Below are 13,175 nucleotides of genomic sequence, written 5' to 3' on the forward strand. Positions count from 1 at the left end.
TTTACTTTGCCAATAACCGAACCACCCGTTGACGGCGTATCGTCGTTTCGTCATCCTTCTCCCCACCCCCTAAATGTCGCTCAATATTTAATTTGTTTAACCCCCTTCTCCCAAACCCTTTACGCTCCCCCTCCCCTACACGCCCGTCCCATTTCCTCACCGTTTCTACTAATTCACCCGTTTCACAGCTCAAATGTAAACAATATAACGAATAAAAGGAACGAGAGAAAGAGAGAGAGGGAGAAACTAGAAGAGATTCAACAAATAAATGCCCGCGTTAATACACATCCTTCAGCCACTATTCCTACACCGCTGATCCCGCAGAAAGGGGGGGGCGAGGCCGGTCACATGTAGTGACCCGCATCCATTCGTTGTCTTCTGTCTTGTGTGTGTGTGTCTGTGTGTACATTCCCTCCTCGCTTACTCGCACTCAACCGACCCATATCTCCCCCCCTCCTCGTCCCCTATATGTGAAATGCGCATGTTTGCGTCCATTTATGATTGACTCACATTAGAAGTTGATTGTTTTGGCAAAGCACGCCATGCAGGCCTCCTTCACCGCCTCGGACATGGTTGGGTGGGCGTGGCAGGTGCGGCCAACATCCTCCGAACTGGCGCCATACTCCATCGCAAGGCAGGCCTCCGCAATGAGTTCACCGGCGGCGGAACAAACGATGTGGACGCCAAGGATACGGTCCGTGGCCTTGTCAGTTAACACCTTGACGAAGCCGTCCTCCGTGGCAACGGCCTTCGCGCGGCTGTTGGCATTAAAGGGGAACTTTCCCACCTTATATGCCACACCTGCCTTCTTCAGCTCCTCCTCAGTTTTGCCAACGCTCGCTACCTCTGGCATCGTGTAAATGACACCAGGAATGACATCATAGTTGACGTGGCCCGGGCGACCAGCGAGGATCTCAGCGCACGCAACACCTTCATCCTCAGCCTTATGGGCGAGCATCGGGCCCTTGTCCACCACATCACCAATAGCATACACACCTTTCACATTGGTTTCAAAGTGGTTCCCAATCTTTACGAAACCGCGCTCATTGAGGGAAACGTTAATTTTTTCCAATCCAAGACCTGCGGTATACGGACGCCGCCCCACAGACACGAGCAGTGCATCGCAGTGGAGCGTCTCGCGCTTGCCGCCAGCTTGTTCCACCTCAAGAGTCACGCTATCGCCGTTGTTTGTTCCATTTACGACTTTCGTGCCGGTCATGAACTTCATCTTCTCGTTCCTCTTGAGTGCACCAACGAGGGCGTCGGTGACGTCGCTGTCAAGGGTTGGGGCACAACGAGGTGCAAACTCCACAACCGTGACATCGGATCCGAGGCGCGCCCACACGCTCCCGAGCTCAAGGCCGATAACACCACCACCAATGACTACCATCTTCTTCGGCACCTGCTGAAGCGCGAGGGCACCAGTGGAGGAGAGCACAACCTTCTCATCAAAGGGAAGGAATGGAAGAGCCGTCGGCTCACTACCGGTGGCAATGATGGTGTTCTTCGCCTCGATGGCCTCATCTTTTCCGTCGATTCCCTTCACGTTAAGTGTATTAGGAGTGACGAATCCGGCCTCACCCTTGTAGTATGTCACCTTATTCTTCTTCAAGAGGTATTCGACACCGCTGGTGAGACCATTCACGGATTTCTCCTTTTGTTGCTGCATTTTGGCCACATCCATCGTGACACCTGCACCACCCATCAGGCCGTAACGTTCAAAGTTGGCATGTGCATCATGATACATGTGTGTGGCGTGAAGAAGTGCTTTCGAGGGAATGCAGCCAACGTTTAGGCACGTGCCACCGAGGGCCCCACGCTTCTCCACGCATGCCGTCTTAAGGCCGAGTTGAGCTGCTTTGATGGCTGCCACGTAACCACCGGGGCCACCGCCAACGACCACGACATCGTAGGGGTTAAAGATCGGAAAGCAGCGACGGAACATTTCGTCTTCGCTGAGTGTTCTTTTACTGCGTTCTTTGAACTACCGAGTTTATACTTCGATGTTGCTAGGGGTTGTTTGTTTGATGTTGGAGTGCGTATGCAGATGCTTCGAAGATATCCTCTTCCCTTCACAGGTCGCTCACTTCATTTTAAATGAGTAGAAAAAAGAAAAAAAAGAAAGGTGGAAAAAAAATTATGTACTCCGCTTTTTCCCACCGATGGAATGAAAGGCAGAAACGCTCCAGTATACAAGTTATTTATACCCATATATGCTTATGTACAAGCGACCCGACAGGCTTCGACTCCCACGATAGCGCGTCAATCATTGCAAGTGATAACAGCACTAAAGCGGAAGTTCATAATGGAGGAAAAGGTAAGTAGTATGTGCATATATATATATATATATATATGCTATCCTAGGGAGGAAAAATAAAAGGGAGACGTGCCACACAGGACGTGGCACAAGGCAACATTACAAATGGAACGTATGGTATAGCACACCAAGTATTATAACAACCCCCCCTTTCCCCATATTAAACACATCACCGGCAGACTCACTTTTCCATTCACTTCCGCGCAAAGTAACGGCACTGGCAAAACATGAAGAAGCGATGAGAGGTCAAGAAAGAGACCGGCGACAGTAAGAGAGCACATACCATGACATTACACCCCAACCGAAGAACAAACACGCAAGCAAAGTAACCCCGGGAGCAAAATGAATCCGCATCCACAGCAATGGCACAACCCAAACGAAGGTTACGAAAATTTTCTGCTCCCTACAGATGCTCCGCCAACTCCTCCCTCTGCTCTTTGGTTAGCATATCAGGCATCTCAAACAAAACCTTCACGTACAGGTCACCAAACTCTGATGGCACGTTGTGCCGAGGCATCCCCTTCCCGGGTACCTTCAGCACCGAACCATATTGTGTGATACCTGTCTCATTCACGAAAAACTCCGACCCATCGAGATGCTCTACACGCCGCTGAAAGCCAAGAAGCGCCTCCTTCAACGTCACCACAAGCGTCATGTCGAGATCTACATCGTTTGCACGGCGGGAGAAACGGGGATGTTTCTTCGTCTGAACGCTCAAAAGGAGGTCTCCAGGAATCGTATCGGGGGACTCATCCGCCTCCATCTCAAACGAAAGAACATGTCCTTCAGGCATACCGGCATCTATATCGACTGTAAGCTCCACATCAGCTCGATGCACACCGTTGCCGCCACACACCCCACATCGTTCCTTCATAATACTGCCGCGCCCACCACAGTACGGGCAGGTTTGGCGTATTTCCTGAAACATGCCTGGGGCAAGCTGCAAACGTTGCCGCAAGATGCCATGCCCCCCGCAATGTTCACACGTTTTCAGCCCAGATGGGCGTTTGGCGCCCGTGCCCCGGCACTTAGTGCACACCTTTTGCTTGTTAATAGTGACAGTTCGCCTACCACCCGTGTACACAACATCGAGAGGCAGGTGAAGTGTCGCCTCGGTATTCTTCCCCCTTAGGCGCCTGGCAGCGTGGTGACGGAAAAGCTGCGAGATTGAGCCAAACTGCTCTCCTCCACTCTCTGCCTCTAATCGCTTCAGCTGTCGCAACCCTTCCTCACCGCGCATATCGTACATGCGGCGTTTCTTTTTGTCAGAAAGCACCTCATTTGCACGAGTGATTCTACTGAACATCTCACGCGCATCGCCACCAGAAGAAACATCTGGGTGATATTTACGGGAAAGTTCCCGGAACCTCTGTCGCACCTCCCTGTCAGTGGCCTCAGGAGTCAGACCGAGCACAGCGTAGTAGTCAATCTCATCCGCCCCATCCCCACTGTCATCATGGGAGTGCACAACGGGAGCGAAACCTAGACACGCAAAACTAACGAACAGAAAGGAAACAAGTTTTGTATTGGAAGTGTGGGCTGCCGCCAAACCCCGCATCTTAACCAATAAATGAAGCTGGCGGCGGTGTTTGTGAACCCCGTACTGCTCCTACGACTGAAGCTCACCCACAACCCACAGCCTTGAAACCTTGATCGGAGTGTAGACGTATTCCTCTCTTCCGTTTACCCCTTTGCTCCCTTCCCAGCCACCTTCACCCTTGCCCTTTGTTATATTTGTTGCGGTGGCGACCCTCCCCCTATTGTATATATTAAGTGTTGTTATTCTAACCACACACGCCCCACACACAAGTGTATGTACGTGCGTTAGATGAAGAAAAAAAACAAAAAAAAATATTTGGGATTGAGAGGAACATGAAACAGAAAGTAGACATCGAAAAAGGAGTTGAACAGGAAGTGGAAGGAAAACCGAGCAACACAATGCCAAAATATATATATAATTGTACTCGCATATAACTCTCGTAACGACCAGTAAATAGATATATATATATATATATATATATATATATGGCGGAGCTACACCACTTCCGTCTCGTGCCAACACCATACACACACACACACACACACTTCCATCCGAGCTCCACTTTTACTTGGTATTTGATACCCTTCCCCCTTTTAATTTTTTTTTGAGGTTCTTCTCTACATCAGATCCCACAGCAATCTTCAACTGCAGAATTGACACCCACCCCAACTCGACGACCGCACGATTTAAGACGAAACAGAACACAGATAGAAGAATAGTAACACGAAAAAGGTAAAAAAAAAAAAAGAAGTGGAAACAATTATTTTCCTTTTGAAAGAAAAAAAAACAGGAACCTGACGACATTAATGAAAACAATCAAACAGAACCTCACGCACCACAATAATTCATTGCGTGACCACACCATTAAATTGTTCCCGTCATCACGATGACTGACCTGGCATTGGTTTGTACCCCGTTTGCGCCACAGGTGTCATGGCCTGCTGGCCGAGTCGCAGGTTCACATCGGTTACTCCAAGAGGAGCGCCTCCCTGGCGGCCAGACCGATTCTCTGCTGAATGCTGCGCAGCTTCACCCATAAGTCGCTCCTGCTCCTCTCGAGTTACCTCCCGCGTGGCAGTTCGCGTAAACATCATGCTGCTACGTTGTGTGATCATGAGCCGCCGTACGTGAAAAGAAAGGTTACCTTCATGTTCATCTGCGGCCAATACGCGGGAAATAAACCACTGTTGAACAACTATATACGGGATAGTTGAAGCTGCCAACCCAAACATGACCTGACCAACAGTCGATATGTTACGAATGAGCCATGAGGGTTTCTCTTCCCGCCCCTTGCCGCCAATGGGTGTCAGCGCACGTCTCACGCGATGCCATGCAAATCGTGAGCTCACTTTGTAGCCAACAAAAAAAGCAAGCGGCATGCCAACAAGGGTCCCCAGCATTCCCTGCCAAACGAGTTGTTTCTCTGGCGGAGTCAAATTCTCCTCGTAGTTCTGAAGAAACTTTATCAGGTCAGTACGAGTGTAGGGTTTCGTCTTCTCGTCGAAATTCATCATCGCCATGCCGGCGGTAACTGTGCCCAGTTCCCGCACACCTCCCCCTCCACCGCTGCTGTCACCTGAAGACATGAAAAGGCCAGTTGAAACCGAGGTTGATGCACTTTCTGCACTAATATAAGCGGTTTAAAAGAGTGGATAGAAGGTAAGTATGCGTACATGTATAAAGTTGTATCATGGAATGTAAGACAGCAAGGAAACAAACTCCGCACAACGCCGCGGTAAGTCACACCTATTCGTGTTCCCTTCCTCGCCTGCGACTATCGAAGTGAAAAACCTACGCCCCCACACACGCGCATTCTATCGGTATTGCCCTTTTGCTATCCACTCCGTACCTTTACCACGACAAATTCTTCTTCATTATCTACGTAGAGGTTCTGAGTGGTCCGAACGAAATTTTTTAAAAAAATGGGCTCCACCATCCCCTTTCACAGGGCGACGAACGAGGGCAGGGGGCATGTGCCAACGGCAGGGGCGACGCGAAAAGGGTTGAAAATGGAGTCGTACCTTTTCTACCCTTTCTCACCCCTCCTCCCTGCTCTTTTGTCTTTTTTTTTTCTTCTTTTTCCTTCTGTCACGTAGAAGACGGCACACATTAAGACCATATGAGAATCTTGCATTCACTTTGATGATGTTGTTGTTGTTTTTTTTAAAAAAATAATACCTCTTCCTACTGTCCTCCTCTTCATTTTGTTCTTAATTCGATGGAAATAACAAACAAGATCCACCTTTCATTCCTTTTCTTTTTTCTTTTTACTCTTAACGAATAATTGTTTATCTCGACCACAACCCTCATCTCCAATATAATTTACCCTAACCCCTCCCTCTCACGCACATCGGTACGTCCATACTCATATTTTCTTTCCGCACTATACTCCTCTGTCACGCGGAGGACACCAACGTTGTCTTACGCCTCCCTCCAATTCTCCTCTTTATAATGCGGTGGAAACAGGATATTTCTCCTCTCTTCGTATGTATCTTACGCGACTAAGTGTGGAGGGTGCACCTACATATAAATATATATTTATATATATGCATGTGCGCGACGAAGTTAGACTTCATTAACGGCGTCCCTCCTCCTCTTCCTCAGGGTTAAGGCGAACACAGTCATCAATGCGAATGATGGTGATGGCTGCCTCCGTGGCGAACTGCAATGACTTCACTTTGCTGGGTTGTGGCTCGAGCACGCCGGCCTCGACGTTATTGCGAGCCGTCCCTTCAACGAGGTCAAGACCGCAGAAGCGGGAAGCGCTCCCCGCATTGCCACCTTTCGCCCCCTCCCTCTGAGCCTCATTGTGAATGACACGCAGCCGTGACACCAACTCTGTAGCGTCCATTGCAGCGTTGAGGGCTAATGTCTTGGGAATAACCAACAGCGCCTCTGCAAAGGCTGCTACTGCCAGTTGTTCCCTTGAGCCGAGTGTAAAGGCAAAGTTCTCCAGATAGACAGACAGCGCCGCCTCTACCGCCCCACCGCCAGCCACCACCAGACTCGCCTCTAGAGTCCGGGCAACTGCCCAAAGGGCGTCATTCAAAGCGCGCTCCATCTCTTCAAGGACAAAGTAGTTTGCACCACGGCATACTATGGTTGCGCAAACGGAGTTGCTCGTACCGGAGATGATGATAACATCATCCTCACCGAAGCGTTCCTCATATACGCGGTCCGCTTGGCCGAGCCACTTGGATTCGAATACTTCCTCACCTTCGAGGTCGGACATCGTGTGCACGATCTGCGCACCGGTAGCCTTTGCAATGCGGCGCATATCCTCCTTCTTAACACGACGCACACCGAGAATACCTTCATCCACCATGTACTTCATCATGCTGTCTTCAATACCCCACGAGGTAAGAATGACGTTTGCACCGGCGGCGATCATCTTCTTTATGCGCTCCTTCGTGATGTCGAGCTCCCGCTGACGGATGGCCTCAGCCTTCGTGGGGTCTGTAATGGTGATATTCATACTTAACTTCATCTTCACAGCGCGTAAGTCGAAGTCAATGAGTGCAATCTTGGCATTCTGAACCGATGTCGGCATCCCTTGTGCGGCGCGGGAGAGACCCAACGCGAAGCCTTGCAGGAGCATCGATTCACGCGAACTCTTGCCGTGCTGAAGCAAGATGCTCACAGCCTTCCGCGGGTACACAACATCCCCCAAGTCATTCACAGTCTTCACGGACTGAATAGCATCCACCACAATTTTCGCGAAGAGCTCGGCATCGGCGCTGAGGATCTTACTGCTCATGGATGTGCGGGCGATGTTCAGCAGCACTTCCTTGCCAAGCGCATTCACAGAGACACTTAAGCTATCCTTCAAGTACCGCAAGGCCTCACGAAGAGCCAACTTATAACCTGCAATAATGCTGGTGGCGTGGATACCCTGAACAATGAGGTCCTGAGCCCGCTTAAGCAACTCGGCGGCGAGGATAACAACAGAAGTGGTACCGTCACCGACCTCTTTGTCCTGCAACTGCGCGAGATCCACGAGCAGGCGGGCGGCGGGGTGCTCAACGTCTAAGCTTTTCAGTATTGTGGCTCCGTCATTTGTAACACACACGTCGCCAACATCATCCACAAGCATCTTGTCGAGCCCAACAGGACCCAGAGATGATTTGACAACGTTCGCCACGGCAGCTGTGGCCGTTACATTCTCCCGTCGTACTGCCAATCCACTCGTCCGGAAACCGTTAATTCCAAGCGCGGCCTTCTGCTTGGTTTGCATTTGCGTTTAATTAAGTATTAGCAGGTAAACTTCCGTTAAGGTAATTTGTGAAATGTACAGGCGACAAAATGAGGGGGGTAAAAAAAAAAAAAGAAGGAAAACATGAAAACGATTAGAGCGAAAAGGATGGGTAGGAGACACGATAACGATTGCCGGTCCACAAGAGGAGAGTGAAAAAAAGGGGGGGAAATATGAATGACCATAAGAGAAGTAACAACAACTAGTGCAACACATGACACCGTTTCTAAAAAGCGACAAAAGAAACGTATCGGTTAAATCGTAACCGAGGCATATCGGAATTGAAATCATCACCAATGCAACAACGTAAGTTCCGTGTAGCGTTGCAAGCACCCTTCATCTTGACATGGCAGGAGCTGAAGAGGACCATCAGCTTATAGGCAAATCAACTAACTGCGAGACAAACAAATAAATTATAAAAAGCCGAGACGAGGATGAAAGGTTGTGAAGTCGACATATGAAAAAAAAAAAGAAGACTGATGCGCTCGAACGGTCACTCAAGTTACCGCTACGCAAATTATAACACACATATACATCTATCTATCTATATATATATATATATATATCTGTAATCGACCTTACTGACCCATTAATGTTCTACTACTCCATGTATGCCAACCTACCTTCACAAAAAAAAAAGTGAGTGAGTGAGTGAGAAAAGGGAATAAAGTGAACCTTTCGCTGTTTAAGGAAAGAAGGGGAAAATATAAGTCAAAAAAACAAAACAAAACACAAAGAAGGGAAAATCCAACAGCACAGCGCACGTGTAGAAGCACCGCCACGTTGTTCTGCTTCAACAGAGACCATGGCCCGATATCCCATCCACACCCAGTCGCAATGCGGAACATTATTCCGTCATGTAAGTTAAATTCAATTTCAATTTCATATGCACTTCACCTCGCGCACTCTACAAAATGTTGAAGGGTACAGGAGGGTAAAAAAAAAAAAAAGAGAAAATAAAACAAAATAAACTAATAACTAGCCAAAACCCCCTAGCACATCTGCGCAGCAAATATTTGCATAACTGAGTAAACATACGTGCAAAAATAGGCATGGGTCGCTCATTCTCACCTCGTCATATTACAGTCACGATTACGTTCACTCTACTACTCTTTTTTTTTTTCGACAGTACATTTGGCATACCCGCTTCTCCTCCTGAAACTTCCCCTTTTTATCATCTCCCATCTTTCGGGCGCCCGTACATCCCGCACTGTCATCATATTTTCATTATTTTTTCTCCCCCACCCCCCACGCTCCAATGCCTACTATACAACATTTACTCTTTCTTATTCTTCTTCCTTTTTTTTTTCCTCCCCTTTTGTTTCCTTTGCTTTCGCTATTAATATATCCCCGCGTAATGATGTGTTAATGGAACACAACACGCCGCTCATACGGTCCCTACCTCTTCTCTTGAAAAATACTTTTTTTAGTACCATGGTATGAATTTAAATATACAAATGCACAACACATCAGTGGTGGGAACACAAAACATGAGTAGGGAGAAGGGAAGAAAACAGAAAGGGAAAGAGAAAAGATAGTTTTAATTGCGCCCGCGAAGAGCACATTTTGGATGTTGTTGTTGTTGTTGTTGCTGCCTATCACTTCTTTTTTTTTTTCCCTCCCCCTCTTTTCTTCTTATCCTTTATGACTTCACCTCATGTTTCACATACTCACAAGCATACATCACCATAGCATGGGAAGGAGGGATCACTTTGGTGGTGGTGCTTCACTTTCAACACTAGATTGAAGACGCTCAAATTCTTCCTCCCTTTCCAGTAATCCCTTAAAGTACCGTACCGTTTTTACCTTCAGCTCCAGTGTGGCATCTTCATCTACGCAAAGCACAGCTGCGGGATGAAGTTGCAAGGCGGTGATGGGATGTGCATGCGTTACGCTGCCTTCCACACAATGGGCTACAGGCACAGCTTTTCCTGCTCCTGTCGCTACAACCACAACATTCCTTGCATTCATTACCGTACGAATACCAACAGTTAAGGCCATCGTCGGCACCTTTCGGATATCATTATCGAAGAACCGAGCGTTGGAAGTAATTGTCTCCTGATTGAGAGACTTAACACGTGTGAGGCTTTCCAAACTGCTGCCAGGTTCATTGAAAGCCAAATGGCCATCAGTGCCTACACCCGCGAGAAAAAGTTCCACGCCACCTACAGCCGCAATTTTCTCCTCATACATGCGACACTCTGCCACCAAATCAGCGGCTGTCCCATTTAAAAGGTTGCGGTTCTGTTCGGGAATATCCACATGATCAAAGAAGTTATGTTTCATAAAATAGTAATAACTCTGCGGATGGTCACGGGGGAGACCGACGTATTCATCCATGTTGAAAGTTACCACGTTACGAAAAGAAATGCGGCCATCGCGGTACGCCTTCACGAGCCGCTGGTATGTTTTCAGTGGAGAACTACCGGTCGGAAGACCAATAACAAACGGCCTCTCGCTGGAGGGACCAAAATCAATTATCTTCTTAATGATGTATTCCGAGACGTAATCCGCGACGGCTTCATCATCGGGGGAAATGACGATACGCATGAATTACGTAATTGCTGTTGATGCTTCCTAATCCAAAAATGATCAATTATGTTCCTTGTATTCGTATATATATATATATATATATATATTTCCTCCCCTCTCAGCTCCCTACAGACACACAAAACACACAAACTTTGTGGCTGTAACAAATGGCAGTTGATTGTTGTTATGATTCTTATATTCCCTTTTCTCCTTCAGTTGTGCACTCCCTTTTCACTGTGCCTAGGTAATATTCCATATGTAAAACAAAATAAAGGAAACACACAGTGGGCAAAAAATGATGCACACGGAAGGAAAGAAACCAAAATAGGAGGTAAGGCAATAAAGAAGAAAAATTTTAAAAAAAAACGCAAACAAAAAAAGAAGAAGTAGAAACAGCAGGGAGAAAAAGAAAATGAGAATGAGAATGAGAACGCCGTGCAGATGGGGAAACAAAAAAAAAAGGAAGTCACTAAAGAATGAGACAGAGACGAGCAAATAAACAGAAAAAAAAACACGAACATAAGCATAAGCATAAGCATGTGGTGCTCAAAGGAGGGGAATTCTTTTTTTTAATTTTTATTTATTTTCTTTCTTTCTTTCTTTCTCTCTCTTTCTTTTTGGGGAGTGAAGGAAACTCTGCTACAGCAGAAGTAGCGACAGTGAACCTCAGCAACAGGTTTAGTGGAGAGAAAAAATATATAAGTCGTAAATAAGGAAAGATTTAAAAAAAAGGAAAAAAAACAATCAAACGGACAAACACAATCCAGTTAATGTCTTTTTTTCTTTTTTTGTTGTTCTTTACTTTTCAGTCCTGAAAAGTAAAGTAAAAATAGAAAAATAAAAGGAAAATTAAAAAAAGAAAAAAAAGAAGCAGAGAACAGCAGGCGGTCAGGTACGCAGGCGGGATTAAGGAGGAGACATATATGAAAACAGAAAGTAAAAAAAAGAAAAAAGAAAAAAGAAAACACAGCATATCATATCATAGCACAGCACTAGTACGACCAAATAGAAGGAGTGATTTTTTTTTTTTGAAAAAAAAAAAAGAGGGGTGAATTAGTTTACAAAAATTAGAGGGATTGAAAAATGGGGAAAAAAAGAAATGGAGGAAGAGGACTGGTGGCGTAGAAGCAAAAAAAAAAAAGAGAGAGAGAGAGAGCAAAAAGAGGGGGAAAAAAAAGAGGTCACACAACAGCAACAACATAAAAAGAAAAAAAGAACACACAGGAAAACCATACACCGTTCCACGTGCGGTAGTGGTGCAAATCAAAAATTAAAAATGAAAAAAAAAAGAGAAAATAATAATCACAATAAGGTGTAATGACACAAGATAATTCAAAACCTTTAATGAAAAAAAAAAACGCAGAAGATAAATGAGTGGGAATGAGTCACACACGCGACAAATAAAGAAAGAACACAAACAAACACACACACACACATATATATATATATATATATATATATATTATAGAACCCAAACAAAGGCCTAACAACTGAGCATACTACCACTTTCATTTCTCCTAATTTATTAATTTCTCTTAAAGTTAAACGCGATCTGTTTTTATTCATCCACTCATTAAAATTTTCTTATTAACACAGTTATTCACATTGCCACTACACACGCGTAGAAACATATATAAACACATGGCTTTCAGAAAATGTAAAATGTATGGCATTGCTTAAAAAAGCAAATGCCTCCTTTATCCATGCCTCCCCCCCCCCCTCAAGAAAAACAAAACAACATTCACCCCCATAACGACAGACACGTAAAAAAGAAATATATATATATATTTTTTTTTTGGAATTTTCTTTATCTTCTTTTTTTATTTTATATTGTGAAATAACGAGAAAAAGGAAAAAGAAAGGTATACAACAGGATTGGGGAACAGAAACAAAAAAAAAAAGAAAGAAAAAAAAAGAAAAAGAACAAAATATATTTTTGTACAGCGCAACAAAAAGGGGGTAACAAGGATGATAATAACATTCAATTTCATACAAACAAACAAACAAACAAATACATTTATTTATTTATTTTAGAGGGAATAATGAAATGAATGTACACCTGATAAATGAAAGATATCAGAGCCTTCGTCGTCCCTACGCACTGCTGAGTGCCTCTCTAATGTGCACAATAAATTAAATAACACACATACAAAAGTACCGGAAATATAATTTAGAAATAGTAAAAGAAAAGGGAAAAAAGGGAATGGAAAGAGAAAAGAAAAAGAAAGTAGAAAGCGATGTGGATCATTCGCCAAAACATTTTTATTTATATTTTTTATTTTTTATTTGTGTGTGTGTTTGTGTTTGTTTTCGCTTTATTCCTTTCTTTCTTGTGTACACGAAACTTCTCATTTCTTCCCCGATTCCATTACTTTTCAGTTTTAGTTTCTTCTCCATTTTTTTTTCCCCCTCCTCCTCCTCCTCCTCACCAAAACGCATTAAAACAAACGTCTCTTCACATTTTCTCTCCCCTTCTTCCATTTCTTTTCTTTTTTATTTCATTCCTTTTTCTTATGCATGTGTTCGTGTTGTTT

At 45.2% G+C, this 13,175-nt stretch overlaps 5 protein-coding genes across 5 annotated transcripts, besides 24 other annotated features; all 5 read right to left on the reverse strand.

Annotated features, from left to right (window-relative positions):
* Positions 1-511: 511 nt before the first annotated feature.
* Positions 512-1,945, reverse strand: Tb11.01.8470 (dihydrolipoyl dehydrogenase; the record flags this gene model as incomplete). Its single annotated transcript, XM_824637.1, has 1 exon — positions 512-1,945. The coding sequence occupies one exon, from the start codon at positions 1,943-1,945 to the stop codon at positions 512-514; it is 1,434 nt and encodes a 477-aa protein (XP_829730.1).
* A 387-nt stretch (positions 1,946-2,332) lies between these two features.
* Positions 2,333-2,354: a microsatellite.
* A 366-nt stretch (positions 2,355-2,720) lies between these two features.
* Tb11.01.8480 (chaperone protein DnaJ) lies at positions 2,721-3,875 on the reverse strand (the record flags this gene model as incomplete). The annotated part of the gene is made up of 1 exon (XM_824638.1): positions 2,721-3,875. The coding sequence occupies one exon, from the start codon at positions 3,873-3,875 to the stop codon at positions 2,721-2,723; it is 1,155 nt and encodes a 384-aa protein (XP_829731.1).
* Positions 3,876-4,310: 435 nt separating this feature from the next.
* Positions 4,311-4,344: a microsatellite.
* A 35-nt stretch (positions 4,345-4,379) lies between these two features.
* Positions 4,380-4,402: a microsatellite.
* Positions 4,403-4,738: 336 nt separating this feature from the next.
* Positions 4,739-5,443, reverse strand: Tb11.01.8500 (hypothetical protein, conserved; the record flags this gene model as incomplete). Its single annotated transcript, XM_824639.1, has 1 exon — positions 4,739-5,443. The coding sequence occupies one exon, from the start codon at positions 5,441-5,443 to the stop codon at positions 4,739-4,741; it is 705 nt and encodes a 234-aa protein (XP_829732.1).
* Positions 5,444-6,381: 938 nt separating this feature from the next.
* Positions 6,382-6,405: a sequence feature (AT_rich).
* A 27-nt stretch (positions 6,406-6,432) lies between these two features.
* Positions 6,433-7,950, reverse strand: Tb11.01.8510 (t-complex protein 1 subunit alpha; the record flags this gene model as incomplete). The annotated part of the gene is made up of 1 exon (XM_824640.1): positions 6,433-7,950. One exon carries the CDS (start codon positions 7,948-7,950, stop codon positions 6,433-6,435), a length of 1,518 nt encoding a protein of 505 aa, XP_829733.1.
* Positions 7,951-8,637: 687 nt separating this feature from the next.
* Positions 8,638-8,675: a microsatellite.
* Positions 8,676-9,045: 370 nt separating this feature from the next.
* Positions 9,046-9,080: a microsatellite.
* A 308-nt stretch (positions 9,081-9,388) lies between these two features.
* Positions 9,389-9,442: a sequence feature (CT-rich).
* Positions 9,443-9,680: 238 nt separating this feature from the next.
* Positions 9,681-9,703: a microsatellite.
* A 113-nt stretch (positions 9,704-9,816) lies between these two features.
* Positions 9,817-10,659, reverse strand: Tb11.01.8520 (glucosamine-6-phosphate isomerase, putative; the record flags this gene model as incomplete). The annotated part of the gene is made up of 1 exon (XM_824641.1): positions 9,817-10,659. The coding sequence occupies one exon, from the start codon at positions 10,657-10,659 to the stop codon at positions 9,817-9,819; it is 843 nt and encodes a 280-aa protein (XP_829734.1).
* Positions 10,660-10,723: 64 nt separating this feature from the next.
* Positions 10,724-10,748: a microsatellite.
* Positions 10,749-10,948: 200 nt separating this feature from the next.
* Positions 10,949-11,072: a sequence feature (GA-rich).
* Positions 10,999-11,176: a sequence feature (A-rich).
* Positions 11,177-11,204: 28 nt separating this feature from the next.
* Positions 11,205-11,225: a sequence feature (AT_rich).
* Positions 11,226-11,258: a sequence feature (CT-rich).
* A 196-nt stretch (positions 11,259-11,454) lies between these two features.
* Positions 11,455-11,519: a sequence feature (A-rich).
* Positions 11,520-11,579: 60 nt separating this feature from the next.
* Positions 11,580-11,606: a microsatellite.
* A 164-nt stretch (positions 11,607-11,770) lies between these two features.
* Positions 11,771-11,870: a sequence feature (A-rich).
* A 206-nt stretch (positions 11,871-12,076) lies between these two features.
* Positions 12,077-12,104: a microsatellite.
* A 301-nt stretch (positions 12,105-12,405) lies between these two features.
* Positions 12,406-12,438: a sequence feature (AT_rich).
* An 89-nt stretch (positions 12,439-12,527) lies between these two features.
* Positions 12,528-12,570: a microsatellite.
* Positions 12,571-12,632: 62 nt separating this feature from the next.
* Positions 12,633-12,653: a microsatellite.
* Positions 12,654-12,822: 169 nt separating this feature from the next.
* Positions 12,823-12,875: a sequence feature (A-rich).
* Positions 12,876-12,900: 25 nt separating this feature from the next.
* Positions 12,901-12,958: a sequence feature (T-rich).
* An 87-nt stretch (positions 12,959-13,045) lies between these two features.
* Positions 13,046-13,068: a microsatellite.
* A 33-nt stretch (positions 13,069-13,101) lies between these two features.
* Positions 13,102-13,175: part of a sequence feature (T-rich) that runs on past the window's edge.

The sequence above is a fragment of the Trypanosoma brucei genome, assembly GCF_000002445.2.
Source record: "Trypanosoma brucei brucei TREU927 chromosome 11 chr11_scaffold01 genomic scaffold, whole genome shotgun sequence".
NCBI classification, from domain to species: Eukaryota; Euglenozoa; class Kinetoplastea; order Trypanosomatida; family Trypanosomatidae; genus Trypanosoma; species Trypanosoma brucei.